Here is a 15927-nt window from a genome sequence, read left to right on the forward strand (position 1 = left end):
GCACATATCTAAAATTGCTTTGAATTCTGAAAACAATGTTCTCAAGGTTTCTTGTTAGTATGTCTAACGTACAATAATTACCTGCCATTCATTTCTGCCAATAATGCTGGTGTAAGGCTATAGCGACAGAAAGTTGAGCGAGTCCCCGCCGCGGTGGTCTAGTGGCTAAGGTACTCGGCTGCTGACCCGCAGGTCGCGGGTTCAAATCCCCGCTGCGGCGGCTGCATTTCCGATGGAGGCGGAAATGTTGTAGGCCCGTGTGCTCAGATTTGGGCGCACGTTAAAGAACCCCAGGTGGTCGAAATTTCCGGAGTCCTCCACTACGGCGTCTCTCATAATCATATGGTGGTTTTGGGACGTTAAACCCCACAAACCAATCATCAATCAGAAAGTTGAGCGAGTTGGAATATGAATTTATAATGAAAGAAAAGTATGGGCCTCACACGCATCCGTTCTTTATCGCACGCGCTAAAAAACGTTAGGAAATAGTTACAATGTTATCGTTTTTTTAACACCTGGCAAGAAGCCTGGTAAGTCATGTCAGACATACATTCGCACGTAGGCGCGATTGATGGTGCGCGCTGTTATTTCTGCGCATGCGCAGATAAGTTTTAATGCCTACCTTCTTTTTTGCCTGGGGCGACTCTCCACGGGAAAGTCGGCGTCCGTGTGGCCTGTTTCTCTTCTCGTGTATTCCTGTTTGCACAATTTACTTTCTATTCTAACAGATTTTTGTAAAGCTAGCCCTGTTGACCTTTCCTGTCTGATTTTATTGCTACACATCTACGCGATCTGACCATTTATTCTCACAAATTTATTAACCTTCATTTGGAAGCATTTATCGCACAAGTCTCAGTTATATAAGCGTGCCAGCTGTTCAGAATATAATATATATATATATATATATATATATATATATATATATATATATATATATATATATATATATATATATATATATATATATCGAGTGAAATATTTTGATGAAAAGCTGGAGATGCGTGCCTGGCTTTCCGCCTGACAGGCAACTCCAGGTGCTAGGTGATTATTATTATGTATGCACTGAGGTACACTTAACACACGCAGCCATAAACGCGTAGAGTATTAAACTATTTATGATCTCATGCACTTTTGTAGCCCGAAAGAATGATTGATTTGATATGTGGGGTTTAACGTCCCAAAACCACTATATGATTATGAGAGACGCCATAGTGGAGGGCTCCGGAAATTTAGACCACCTGGGGTTCTTTAACGTGCACCCAAATCTGAGCACACGGGCCTACAACATTTCCGCCTCCATCGGAAAGCCCGAAAGAAAGTCAACAGCGATAATGCTTTAGCGTTGGCAGCAAAAAATTGTTCGACGGGACAGTTTTCAACCGATTCTGATGCACACTCACTCACTCACTCACTCTCCCAACTACCTAAAATAATAATTAAACAATCAATTAGCTTTTTATATCAGCACCAATGGAACTGTATAACACGTGGTGGGCAAAAACATCTGTTAGGTGTGGCATCACATCCATCAGGCTTTATTATTATTTTTTTATGCATTTAGGTGTACATATAAAGACAGAGACATAGAAAAATAAAGAAAAGGCTGACACGTGAAGCAAGGCCGGTCACGTTGGGTAAGAGATGAGGCTTGCTTGGCAAGAGCAGAGACCATTCAAGAATAGAAACATTCCATGAATTCGGCCTCAGTGTGCTTATATCGTTATGAACAGATACCTTTAAAACATCCAATGATTATACTAAGCAGAAAAAAAAATCTTGACAGGGATTGGCACATTGAAGCTTGCAATAATTTGAAACACACCCCCCCGTTTGCAATCATATTTAGCAGTTGCTTTCAAACATATATAAATAGCTTTGGGTCTGCTAAACAGACGAATCGCAGTCAGTCAATTCAACGGATTTGGGCAAACTCCTTTTATTAAAGCATACACAGACGTAAAGTACACATTAAGGCAAACCTCGATGCGCAGGTCAAGCTTACGGTTTTAGGCATCTCCTACGCTATGGGTGCAAAATAAAAGTGTTGAAGTCACACATCCTGCTCAGCATCATTTACGCTCTATAGACTATAGAGCAAGAGAAACCTAGGAAAGGGAATTGATTCCCTTCTCAGAGGTCTTGCTCACGTTGACAGTAGATTGTCAATGGTGGCACTCCAGAACTGTTCATACATATCCCTTTGAAATTTATGAAAACGATACGTATGGGTAGTTCTGGTGTAACTTTGAAGTTTGTACAGGAAACCGGAAGGAATGGAGATCGCAGGTGCAAGTAGGAGTACTGGAAAATAAACAAAACGGGGGGGGGGGGGGGGTGGACTTTCAGCTGTGCAGCGAGCAAAATTGAGAAGAAATGAAGGTAGCCTCACTGTCCATCAACAATCGGCAAATAGAAGACGAGCGGTAACCGTACGGATGGGCGCTGCCCTTTTCGAAGGCTCTTAAAAGGTTCTTCAATGCTTATCCAATAAAAAGGAGTTTTTTTCATTGGGTAAGGAAATTTTTTATCTTTATCTATGACTCGTATTTTCAGGTATATCACTATAGTGAGGCACCATTATTGACGCAGTGCTCTCCGCTGACGGAACGCTCGTCCTCAACTAAGGTAACACGTTTCAAAGGGTGCGCAGTTACACATTCGCATGCACATGTAGACAAACGAGTGTGGCGCTGGTATGCCACGTACTATCTTATATATAAGCGACAGTTCATGTTGTGACGTGGTTCCTTTCTCGCCGTCATCTCCACGGACTATGCAGTAGAACTATGAATACATGGCATAGTGTTACAGAGATGAACAGCGTAATGAGAAAAAGAAAACGACCTGAGTCAGCATGGGTGAAGTATCGGGCTAGATTATTATGCATGTTCGTTAGACTGTGCTATGATTGCAGTCTACTAAGATTCACAGAACGGTGGTGTCGTCCTCATTCCGTGCGTGTTTTTTGCCCTAGAACCACGTCATTGTAGCGTAGTTTAACGAACATCAGTCTGTGTGTTCTGGCGCTGATACAGACGGGAGATAATTCGCAAAGTCATTCATTCATAAGCGCAGCTTGTCACTGCCTTGCTGCCATCACTCGTATGTTCAGTGTCTGAATCAGCTGCAGCTTGCTTCTCGCGAACAGGTAAGTGGGTAATTCACGACGCAATCGAAGCTTGAACATCTGACCAATGCGAGCTGAATGGCGCTACTCGGTGCCTCTTCCACGCGGGTTTTCCCGAGATGCATTCTTAACAGAATACTCAGTTAAGGAAAAAGGAGTGGCGAAGAGTGTTGCAAGGAACGATGGTTCGTTAAGAGCGGTCACTGAACGAGAGCTGCACCAAGGGCAGATTGCTTTGGCCACTTCAGGGTAATTTTGCGCGCAGATAATGGTACACACGCTGAATGCGTGCATCGGCTGAATGCCGTCCAAAGGATGGCGATGTTTCGGGCCGTGTTAGCTTGAAAAAAAGTAAAGAGCGCAAATTCGCAAACTCCGCCCCCCCCCCCCTACCCCGTTCGTAAGTGTTCTTCAAGACTGATTCACCGCCTTCGCTAATATATGTTCAGTGCCGAAATCGGCTGGAGTTTTTTGTTTTTTTTTTCTACTGCAGCGCGAGCATATTTCGTGAATACGCAGCCCAGTTAAAAAAATTGCGTTGCCCGAGTGGTTTTATATGCTTCGGCTCGCTCATGACCGCGGCCTTGCGAAAAAAGTAGCCTGAAGCGAGAAAAATACAACGCCACGTGCACGCACAGAGGCGGCACTCGCGCTTTTAAAAATATTTATCTTATGGAAAGTGTAGGTGGCGTGGTTCGCGAAAAACCCGACGCTGGCGATTGTACACAGATGCCGGTGTACACCAAGAGGTCCTCAAAGAAGCGCCAGTCACATGCTCATATAAATGCACCGCCAATCACTCATGCTCTCTCGATGGCGGGCTTGTCAGCAATGAGCCGTTTCCGATATGAAAATCTGATAGTTTACCACGATTCCCTGTTTTTTCACGTCGCCACATTGCTGCGCACTGTTGCACTGCGATCTAGGCTGCGGCGGTCACGTTTCGGTGGAGGTGAAGTGCTATAGAGGCCCGTGTGCGATGTCAGTGCAGGCCAAGGGGTCGCAATATCCGCAGCCCTCGACTGCGGTTTCCCTGATAATCACACCGTGGTTTTGGGACTTAAACCCTAGATATTGTTAAGATGGGAGCATGAAGAGGTCAAACATAGTTGACCACGCTGTGTCGCTGGAGCCAGCATTTCGACAAGTGGTCGTCTACAAGCCTGAGCAAAAAAAAAAAAAAAACACTTGTCGAAATGAAGGTTCCAGCGACACTGCGTGACCAAGGGTGTTCAACCTCTGTATACTTCTTCACGGGTGCAAAAGTCACGCAACCCAGCCCCCCCGTAATGCCTTCCGGGTCTTGAGGGTGTGCAAAATAGTAATCACCATAATCGGCCTGACTGCATGCAAGCGCCTCTGCCAAGTTTTGCCGATCTGCCCGATTCTCAACTTGCTGCGGCCACGTTATACCCAAAAACTTCTTAATCTCATTTGCCATACCTAACTTTCTGCCTCCCTTTCGCATGCTTTTCTTGTCTTTGGAATCCAGGCAGTTACTTTGAATGATCAGCGGTTATCTAGCCGACGCCCTACGTGCCCTGCCGATGTCCATTTCTTCTTCTTGATTTCGACTTTGATGTTTTGAAAACCCATTTGTTCCCTAACCCCCATTGCTCTTTTCTTGTTCCTTAGGGTTACATGTATAATTTTTCTTTCCATGGCTCGCTGCGTTGTCCTCAATTTAAGCTGAACGCTTTTTGTAAACCCACTGGTTTCTGCTCCGTAGGTAAGTACTGGTAAGATGCAGCTGAAGGGCCAGTGGTAATCTTCCATTCATGATTTGAGAATGCCTGCCAAATCTGCTCTACCCGAGCCCAAATGAACGACTGAATAAATAAATAAATAAATAAATAAATAAATAAATAAATAAATAAATAAATAAATAAATAAAGCAATTTCAAGCATTGACACTGGCTCTAATTGATTTTGTGAAGAATTCCGGTGTATGCAAGAGAATTTTGGTCAACAACTCCCACTTTTCATGTCTTTGTCTCCCGAGAGGTTCTGGAGATTGATTTCTCTTAGCTAACAATGCGACCACTGTTGTTTTTGAAATTGATGGTGCAGAAACTAGTGATTCTCCTGTTGTTTTTAATGCTTTCAACGATCACTTTAAACCTTTTTTTACGAAGGATAATGAAGTCCTGGAAACATTTGATGTGGCCAACCCACCCCTACCTGATATTGTGATAAGTGAAGAGGGAATTTTAAATTTGCTTTTGAAACTTGATGTTAAAAAAATTTTCAGGTCCAGATTGAGTGCCAAATGAGTTTCTAAAACGCTATGCACAGTGGGTGTCAAAGTATGAAAAAATATTTTTTTTTCTAAATCTTTGCAAGATGGTCAAGTTCCGGATGACTGAGTAACTGTAAAAGTGAAGCCCCTACATTAGAGTGGTAATCTCCAGTATGTAACTAACATTCGCCTAATCTCATTAATCTCAACTTCCTGCAAGCTCCTTGAGCATATAATACATAAGCATATTTCCGAATTACTAAGTGAGCACAATATTTATCATATTCACAGCACGGATTCAGGAAAAAATTTTCTACCTGTACTCAGTTGGTAACTACAGTGCAGGCTTTCGCACTAGCCATAAATTCCGGAAAACAAGTAGATGCAATTTTTATAGATTTTGCAAAAGCTCTCGATACGGTCTCTCACAATAAGTTGCTGTTCAAATTGGCTTTATTTCTTAAAAATACTCAGATTCTAAATAAGATTTTCGCTTATGTTTCAAATCGGAAACAGTACGTCTTCTTCAACTATATATGATTGTTCTCGTACAGTACCAGTTGATGCAGGTGTCCCGCAAGGCTCTGTGCTCGGGCCACTCCTATTTTCGTTATTTATCAACGATATTTCACATGGTATACCGTTAACTGTCAAATTATAAGCTGATGACTGCATCCTGTACACAGAGATGGAAAACCAGACAGACCGAATTCATTTGAACGATGCATTTAATAAGTTCAATTGTTGGTGGGATAAGTGGCAGATGTCAGTTGATTAAAAAACGTTTTTATAAAAATTTCTCACAAACATAACCCTCTTCATTTCACATATTCAATGAATAATATTTTCTAGGAGGAGGTACAACAATACAAGTACCTTGGTTTTTGTATTTCCCATCACCTAAACTGGACAAAACATATAAAAACTGTAATAAGCACGTGCAATTACAAACTCACCTTTTCACCCATCTTAAACGAGCTCACAAGCTTTCCACTCCCGCCGTTCGCCTTACTGCATTCAAAGCAATCGTTCAACCTACTCTAGATTATGCATCTACAATTTGGTATCCTCGCACTAAAACCAATATCAATGAAATAGAAAAAAATTTGCAAGGGAACTGTTAGATTTTTTCATAACAGTTTTGGCCATACTTCAATAACAAGTTTATTAGCAAGAGCCAACCTCCAAACTCCAACACATAGAATTCATTGTATAGAAATTGAAAATTGTGTTTCAGTTAGTTAAAGGTTACTTTAAGGTAGACTTGTCACGCATATTTCATTTTTCAGCTGAATATGCCACAAGGTGGAGGCACGCGTTAACCACACGTAATAACACATCCAAATATTCGTTTTTCCTAGGACAGTTACCGAATGAAATAATCTTAATAAAGATGTTGTTTCGCTGTCATCTTTGGGTAGTTTTACTACGCAGCTTCAACAATAACTGTGTGTACTCTATTACATGAAGTAGTGCTGTGTGTTTCGTTCACTGCAGTATTTGTTCTACGCTGGTGATCATCTTGAATACAGTGCTTATTTAATTTCGTTGGATGCCTTATGCATGTTTATTACAAATTGTCTGGTTTTTTGTCTCTTTTTGGTCTTCTCAAAGCCTGTGCATACTTTGTACTATTTTCATTCTGTTGTCAATTTGTAAATTTAACAAATGTATACCCATTCTGCTAAAACCCTCTTTGAGGGTTGCAGTATTGATAAATAAATTAACAAATAAAAATTGTGAATGCAGGTCTTGCTCGTTAATCTGGGCTACGGAACTTGTTCGCATGTTCACGAAGCATGCGGTTCTTAACCCCTGATTTTATTTAACCATAAAAAGTATTATGAACAACATTTCAGGGCCAACTTATCACCGAAAGGCACTGATTAAAGGCTCTTCGGAAGCAGGTGCTTCGTGTGACACACCTGGTTCTTGGCTTGTATTCACGAAATGCTTCGGATGCTAAGTGGTACGAAAAGCATCAGAACACAGTGAAAGAACGCCTGGCACCTTAAGCCACGCGACGCTCTCTTGCCCTGCACTTCAGACCGCCGGAACAGAAAATAAAGAAACAAGAAAACAAAAATAAAAATACACAAATCAAATAAAGGAAATAAAAATGAAGCGTTCTCTTTAACTGTACACGCATCCTCATATCTTCTTCGAAATTCCCACTTCAATAGGGAGATATAGAATACCGTTTGCAAGCGCTGCGGGCGCCATATGAGTTTTAGAATAGCGTTTGCCCTGCTGCTAACCGCAACGCACGATCGCAGCGACAACGTAGCCTCGAAACCAGCGCTTGCGGGCCGCCATCACCACCCGTAGCCTCGAAACCACCGCTTGCGGGCCACATGCGGGCCGCCATTACCACACGCCATTTCGGATTTTTTTTTTCCGTGCGGTCCGCGAACGCGAACGCCGACTCGCGTTACGACGCATGCGCAGTGGCAGCGACCGCACCGCAAGGGCTCGCGCTGCGCTATTCTAAATCTCCCTAATATATCGCAAAATGAAAACACGCGTACAGCAGCGCTCACATTTCCCATATATAGGCAGTGTAGCAATAGCCGGCAACTTTTCAAAATTAGCTTTTCGTTCGCAAGAAAAGTTTATCCTCGATTGTTCACCTTCGCGATTTATGTGCCCCATTACGTTGGTGTGAACGTGTTCCCGCGGTCAGATCTTGGCTAGGAAACCCAACCTGAATACGCGATGTGTGTCCAGGGGCTCGATTCGAGTTCTTCATTGTTAAGAAGTCTGCGGCACTTGCTCACCAATATTACTATTCGTGTGGTAGATATCATAATGAGTCAGCGTTTATTCGTAAAAGGTACCAGAATGCAAACTTGTTCCCTGAATTATGGTTCCAGGGTACGTAGTAACTTAGCGAAAACCGATGCCGGTTGATTGTGATGGCAGGCACTGAATAAGAAAAGGTAGCCTATGGTAATGACAAGTGCCTCGCCCCCAAAGGCACTGGCGCGCACGCACGCACACACACACACACACACACACACACACACACACACACACACACACACACACACACACACACACACACACACACACACACACACACACACACACACACACACACACACACACACACACACACACACACACACACACACACACGTGTTTTCACCCATATTTGTCAATCACCTACGAAAATTTCCAATTGCAGCCGCAAATGTGAAGTGTTGTTTATGGGCATGATATCGAATCATCTCCAACGGGTACACCCCGGACACAACATTTCATCGTGCAAAGCAGTGGTAAGCGATGACGCAAAAAACTGCTTAGACAAGCGATGCCTTAATCATGTTGTTACTTATTATTAAGACAATGTACATCAATTACCAGAAGCCAAAGACAACGCCTTAACACTGCCTTGCAGGTCATCGGCTTCATTATAATTTTGCCTCTTTGGACAATGAACAGGTTGTATAGCACCTGTCGTTTGATGGCCCAAAGGGGAACATACAGTGCCATAATTTAATACTAAAGTTCTTTTTGACGTTCTATACTGCAATATTACTGAAACAAGTGACAAGCAGATGTAAGACAGGCTTTATGCGCTGCCCAAAGACCTCGCTGGAATATTGCAGTGACGTGCTATGCAGTGAAGGCGAGGCCAAGGCAAGCTTCTCTCTACCTTATGGTTGTTCAGATGGAATTTTTTTCTTCTTTGAAACAACAAAAAAACTGCTATTCTGAATCTTTCTATATATCTTATCCAGAAAGCATACTGTGCGACAACATATAAGCTATATTCTTACCTAAATTTCTGCATAGCAAAAATGAAGCCGCAATATGAGTCAGAATGCTGTTTTTCCAACTTTGGCGGTGTTTGTGCTTCATTGGCCCAAAATTATGTTTTAATAATTTATATAGAAACCTTTAAAACACTCAATGTGAATATATTACTCGCTAAAAATCTGTGCTTTTTATAAAAAAAATGCTTGACATGCAGCGCATTGCCATTTTTCTCTAACGTCAAAAGTAAAGAAAGTCAAAACAAAAATTAATAAACGATCATAGTCATGCAAGACTAGTGCCTTAAAATTCAGCAAAAACTCTGTTGTTATCGTTCAGACCAGTAAATATATAAAAATCATTCAGCGTGACTGTTCCCCTTGGGGGCCCAACGTTTGCAGCTTGCTCTAGGCAGCACGATTTTGTTTTTTGCGAAATATAACACCTCAATATTAGCTTATAAATTATTTATTGGTCTTGCATATACCATCCCCATCGCTACACGCTGATATGGCGTGGCGCCGGCAGTAGAGGCCCACGAAATATAATTAAAAGTGTGTAACGATGTGTCTCCGTCAATTACGAGGCTTTTCTTTAAAAAAAACAAACAAATCTTTGATTGTATGATACTTTGGCGGCGTGGCCTCAAATTAGAAGTGATATAGCTACGCCAGTCCTCCGCGTGTTATCTCTTTCGCTCACGGCAGGATATTCAGTAGAAGTATCCAAACAAAAAGCCTCGTTTTTCTTCGCGCACGCATTGTACATATAGGGTCATCGCTTGGGCTCCCAAGTTTATCAATGTGGTGGTATAGGATGCTGTGACTGGGTCTTTGTTTACACGCAGACATAAGGCCTGCCGCCATACGGGCACTTGAGACAAAGCGTAGATTCTGCACGGGAAGATACAAGAAAGTCTCAAACCCACACTACGCACTCTCTGCCTCACTTCTTGATCACTATCTTATGAACAATGATCGTGGGCGACGTGGTCTGCACATGTATTCAAGGTGCTGATTTGAACGCCATGCACGAAGTGAAAGAAAAAAGTGGAATACGGCAAAAAGTGCACGGTTGCATTAATTACGCCAGACTATAGGTAAGGAAGCTAACTGCATGCGACTTGCCCTTACCAGGTTAGTCGACACAGCAGTAAATGTCATATAGATGCCACAGATCTTTGCAGTGACCCATGCTTACTAATCTTACCTGTAGACGAGCAGGACCACTTGCGCAAGTGAGTAAGGGCAAATATTGCTGCGTATTGCGCCACACTGAAACGTCTGGCACGGCGCATCCCGCTCACACCAAGAGTTAATGCACGTGCATCGGCGGTGAATTGCATATTGCAATGGTGTATATGCTTCGGCGGTGAGATGCATATGTAATACCTATAATATCTGAGGTTATACGCGCCAAAGCCTCGATATGATGATTAGGCATGTCGTAATGGGTGGCTCCGGAAATTTCAACTATATCTGGTGTTCCTTAACGTACGTTGAAATCACACACACACGGGCCTCTGGCTTTTCGACTCCATCGAAATACGACCACCGTGGCCGGGACTGAACCACCGGCTTTCATGTCTCGATGAATATGTACTACTTATGGCCACCCCACGTTTAAAGATGAGGGGTGGTTTTCCCCTCTCTTTCGCTACCCTTCACGCACGCGATGGATCCTGCTCGCCCCTTCGTTCCTAAAAGCACGTGAACAATATCAGCACTAAGTACTAGAGCCAATCATGATTTTGCGCTTCTCGTCTACACGCCGTTATCGTCGCTTGCTCAGCTGCAAGCAAACAAAACGAAGCGTGATTGATCGATCGTGCACAATATTCCTGTGAGACGAGGAAAAACCGATGGGGGGCTGCTAGGCAAAGCAGTGCAGGAGACAAATCACATTTGATATTTCGCGTATGCGGAACAATGGAGAGCATGTACTATCCGCGTCAAATAAAACACTAACATAGGCAAGCCTTCGCGATGGTATAGTGCGCGCCGTGCACTTATCACCATGTATAGGCACGTATATAGCCCAGAGCTGCTGAAAAGGATGCACGTGGTTCTTAATTGTGCCCCGCCGCGGTGGTCTAGTGGCTAAGGTACTCGGCTGCTGACCCGCAGGTCGCGGGACCGAATCCCGGCTGCGGCGGCTGCATTTCCGATGGAGGCGGAAATGTTGTAGGCCTGTGTGCTCAGATTTGGATGCTTAAAAAAACCCAGGTGGTCAAAATTTCCGGAGCCCTTCACTACGGTGTCTCTCATAATCATATGGTGGTTTTGGGACGTTAAACCTCACAAATCAATCAAATAAATCAATCCTAATTGTGATAAGAAAATGGTGCGCACTATACCATGGCGAAGGCTTGCCGTGGTTCGGGTTTCATTTGATGTGGATAGTACACGATAGACGTCACGGAAAGCACTATCTGTGTCACAAAAGTGCACAAGGATAAGAAATATCAGGAGAGAATGTTGTATTCGGTTTTTTTTATGCAATTTGAGAGCCTGCCGAGTGGCTGTTCAAGTCCGGTTTTTTAACAATAAAATAAACGATAAAATAAACAACCCGAAGATTTATCACCTTGCCGAATGCGGATTTTGATCGCCCGACAAACCACCAAAATTCAATGGCCACAAATTAACCACGTGATTTAGTTATACGCCCCGCGCTACATTCATTTCAATGCAAACATATGTCTGTAGTGCTGTCGGCAGACTGTCTCCAACAACATCAATTAGTGAATTTCGAACACCCCAAGAATGAGAAAGTGTTGAGGCCAGCAGTAAGTGTGATCAGGAAGTGATTTTAACGGGCAATGCAAAACAACAACAACGACAACAACAACAAAAAAGGACAAGTCGCACAAACTTGCCCCTGCAGGCAGAAAGGCACCAATACAGCACGCACTGTCAAGTATGCTGTGTTGGTGTCTTGTTGCCGTTTCTCGGTCACTAATGGAATATCTAAATGCAATGTTCCGGAAAAGCGTTTACCAAGAAGCGGGAAGCGAAGTCTTCTGCAATATATTTGGACAGCCATGCCCTGCAGAATATTCAACTGCCATGCATCGCCATGGTGTCGAAAATTGTGGTGCAGAGGACCAGTTAGCTTACTCAACCAGCGGCCTAGTAAAGAGTTGTGTCGATGGGCTACGTCAGTCTACTACTTTTAAGCTCCGCCAGGGTTTACTTTAGGTTGCTATATAAAGCAAAAGTTGTTCATTACAGAACGAAAAAAAATCTGTTTTCTTGACTCACAGCTATATTGAATACGGAGCAGATCAAATCCACACCAGGGCTCTCCACTATGTAGTGGTTCACGAGTACAACCTAACTGAAAATAATTGAATGTAAACCCGTGCACATGAATGCGAAACAAGCATAAGATGAAAGGATGGACACGCTACAGAAGAAAAAAACACATACGCAATCCTCCCGGCTATCTGACTTTCGCTGCATTGTTCTTCCTTGTGGTCGTTATCTGTCGAAGGACGCGAATCATATAGTTGGTCTTTGTCGCTAATGGGATTCTGCTTAGGGAGAACGGGACTGCGGCACACGTTACGCATGAACCGTACACCACGACTCGAAGAGGGCGTCCATTGCGCGTGTTTGCATGCCGACGGTAAACTGCTACAACAGCAGGAAGTAAAGCACGGTGCGTGTGATTACAGGTATTGGTAGCGTCGGCTCGATATGTTTTGATGCTTCGTTCATATAGCTCTCAAGTACATGTGGATAAGAATAAAGATTTTTGCAGACTATCGGATAGCCCTGAAGATGAAGCATTCATATCCGTATCAAGGCCTTTCGCCCCTGGAAAGGTAGTGTTGCAGATGGCCGATAGTTTGTATAAGCATTATAGCGAAAGTTACGCTGTATCGTGAAAGTGCAGTTTTTGAGGACGTTAGTGACAGCGGACACGATTGGTGGTGTTCAGATATTAAAAGTGATCCATGGTAGTCGGGCTTCATACATGAACGGAACACCCAATCATGAGAGCCAATTGTTCGTAGGCTTTACGCGTCGTTACGTTTGTCTGAGAAAATCCTTGATACGATTCCGTTTTTTTTTGTAGGAAAAGCTCTTTGTCAGCGAAATCTCTTCTAGGTCTCATTCTCTGCAAAATGAACCCAGTGTCTCCCCGTCATGGTAGCTTGGCACGTAAGGTGTCGCCCTGCTATGCTCGATGGCGTGGGTTTGATTTCCGACCCTGGCCGCCGCATTTAAATGGAAGCGAAAGGCAGTATACCACTCGTGTTCGTAGATTTAAGTGCACGTTTAAGAACCCAGGTGGTCCAAATTAATCCAGAGTCGTAACAATTTATATCGTGGTTTTGGCGAGTAAAACCCCTGGTATTCGTCATTGTTTCCCCAACTTCACGCGTTATCCGAAACGATGGCTAGTGATTGCACAGCAACTACAATGATCCCCCGCATTTATACGTCCAGATTCACAATTCAGGAATATTTGGTAGCTTTACATGTAAAGCGTTAAGCTGGCTTCACAGGCTTGTCGGAAAATGGGCCGTGGGACCTTAAAGTGAGGAAACAGCGAAAACGTATGTATGCAGAGCCGGGTGCCAGCATATTACAATGCGTGGACAACTTATCTAATGAAATGTCGTACTGTAACCACTGAGCTCGTCTTCTTAGAGCGGTCGTCATTGAGACTGCGGAAGTTTCGTCCCGCGTGCTTTGGAGTGATGTATATATAAGAGCAGCGATAAACACATCGCTTTCCTCACCTTACCATTGGTGCACCTTACCAGGATACTAGTCAGATTAAAGTAACCGGCTGATTTGACGATCGGCGTCTTTATTTTTTTTTTCTTCCACTCGCGGTAGCCTTAGGGGTGCGAGCAAATAAAATAAGCGTGATCACGTCGGGGAACAACGCCTCTGTGCATCGTTCTGTACCCACCATTGGCTTAGCAGCTGGCGCGTGCTGCCATAAACCTAGCACCTGGAGGGTCTGCAATGCTCGTCAACTTACATTGTTTATCTGTGTGTATGTTTGTATTGGATAACGACAAGCATCATTTGCTCAGTGTTTTCTGTCATTGCAGTATTTATGATAGGACGTTCGGGACCAGGAAATTCTAACGCTGGTAACTCGTTTCCCGTCGAGGACGCCAGAGCGCTCCCTAATTGCATCACAACGCCGAAACCCGTCTCTGTCCTTATAGCACACGAACCTGACACAAAAGCAAAGGCTGCACGTGCGAACTTTCAGGTTGTGTGAAAAAAGACAACTGGTTTCATCTATTTTTTTTATTCCCCATGAACACAACTTGCAATATCATTGTCAGAATGTCATGACAAGAACATTAGAACACCATAAAAGGTTATGTAAGAGCGGTATCGGTGACCACAACTGAGCACGGCATGATACTACAATAACTGTCACGCACACCAACTACAAACATGTTCTTCAGGCGGGACTTCACCACTCAAAGGGCTTGAGCAGAGCAAAGACTAAATATGAAAGCCATTAAAGAAATGGTGGCGCACTATTGATTCAGCGCCTGTCACCGGCAGAAAGGCGTTGCAAGCTCGCGACTGCAGCGGAAGTGCACGTGTAGAACGAGCGCACTTACCTCAGACACCTTGATATGGCAGCCCATGCCAAACATGATGGATACCAGAATGCCGACGATCAACCAGTCGTGGATAGTCTTGATTAGTGGATACTTGACTGGACTGGCCGCCAAGGCATCCGTGAAGTTGGTGGAGTTGGAAAAGTTGCTATCTACACTCATGTTGAGCATGACTTTTGTGCTTCAAGTCAACGTCGGAAGAAGAAGAAGAAGAAAAAAAGAAATCGCCTGTTTAGGGGTTCGAAAATGGTGCGGTTCGTTTACCGGCGCGGCGGAGATGACAGATTGCAAGTGCGGCGCACACGTCAAGATAGTGAGGTCTTTCCTCTTCTTTTTTTGTTTTTTTTTTCGCCACTAAAGTCTGTTGATCGGTCTTGCACCCAAACAAACGACTAAGAACGGGACTTGTATATATCCCCGCGAAGTGATAACACACTGTTGATTATGCGCTTGTACTGGATGCATCCGAAGGAAGAAAGGCGAAAAAAAACTAAAAATAAAGCAAGCTAACCTTGAGTGCTGGCAGACGCGCGTCCCTCTGGCACCGAGTACACCTCCGAGAAAAAGCGCATGACGTGAATGCTAGATGAGCTACCTCAATTAGTCTCCAAAAACTCGCTCATTTAGTTAGAGAGAGGAAAAATTCATGTGCTGACAATTGATCGGTAGTAACGAATTAGAAGGCCCTATCGGAGAAGTGAAGTAGAGCCTCGTCAGCCTCGCCGGTGAGCGCGGGCAGTGGTCGGTGCACATCCGTAGCACGAGTTGAAGAGCGCGGTCTGTCTGAGCTGTCGTGCATGGAGCACGGCACGCGACTTAGTTCGGGATGCGAGCGGCGTCAGCAAGAAGAAAAGCCGGTGCGCCAGGTCTCGCCGTTAGCGCGCCGGAGAGACGACTGCTGCCTACGGGAATGTCACCACATCAACGATGCCGGCAGTGGGGCAAGCCGCGGTGGAGAGGGAGCGGCGCGCTCGCCACTGGAAAGTGAGACAGTCCGTAACGCTCCGGCGGTGCTTTGGAAGGGAGAAATCTCGTTGTTTCTCTCACAATCAACAGGCGTTACCTCACTGAGAGGACGCGCGGACGCTCATACGGGTAATAGAGCGCTGCCGCGCCAAGGTCGGATCGGAGGGCGTCGAAAGCGAAGGGGGCAGGTTTCGTTGCCGTCTTCGACATGTCTGCGATCATGCGTTCAAA

The 15927-nt window shown here is 44.2% G+C and overlaps 1 protein-coding gene across 4 annotated transcripts in view; it reads right to left on the bottom strand.

Annotated features, from left to right (window-relative positions):
- Positions 1-15660, bottom strand: part of LOC119187881 (ileal sodium/bile acid cotransporter) — a 150678-nt gene extending 135018 nt beyond the window's left edge. For all 4 annotated transcript variants that reach the window (XM_075878784.1, XM_037435986.2, XM_075878786.1 and 1 more), the window contains exon 1: positions 14731-15660. In XM_075878784.1, coding sequence (XP_075734899.1) covers positions 14731-14901 — 171 coding nt within the window. In that variant the 5' untranslated portion in view covers positions 14902-15660. The remainder of the gene's footprint in view (positions 1-14730) is intronic.
- Positions 15661-15927: the final 267 nt, after the last annotated feature.

The sequence above is a fragment of the Rhipicephalus microplus genome, chromosome X, assembly GCF_043290135.1.
Source record: "Rhipicephalus microplus isolate Deutch F79 chromosome X, USDA_Rmic, whole genome shotgun sequence".
Taxonomy (NCBI): domain Eukaryota; kingdom Metazoa; phylum Arthropoda; class Arachnida; order Ixodida; family Ixodidae; genus Rhipicephalus; species Rhipicephalus microplus.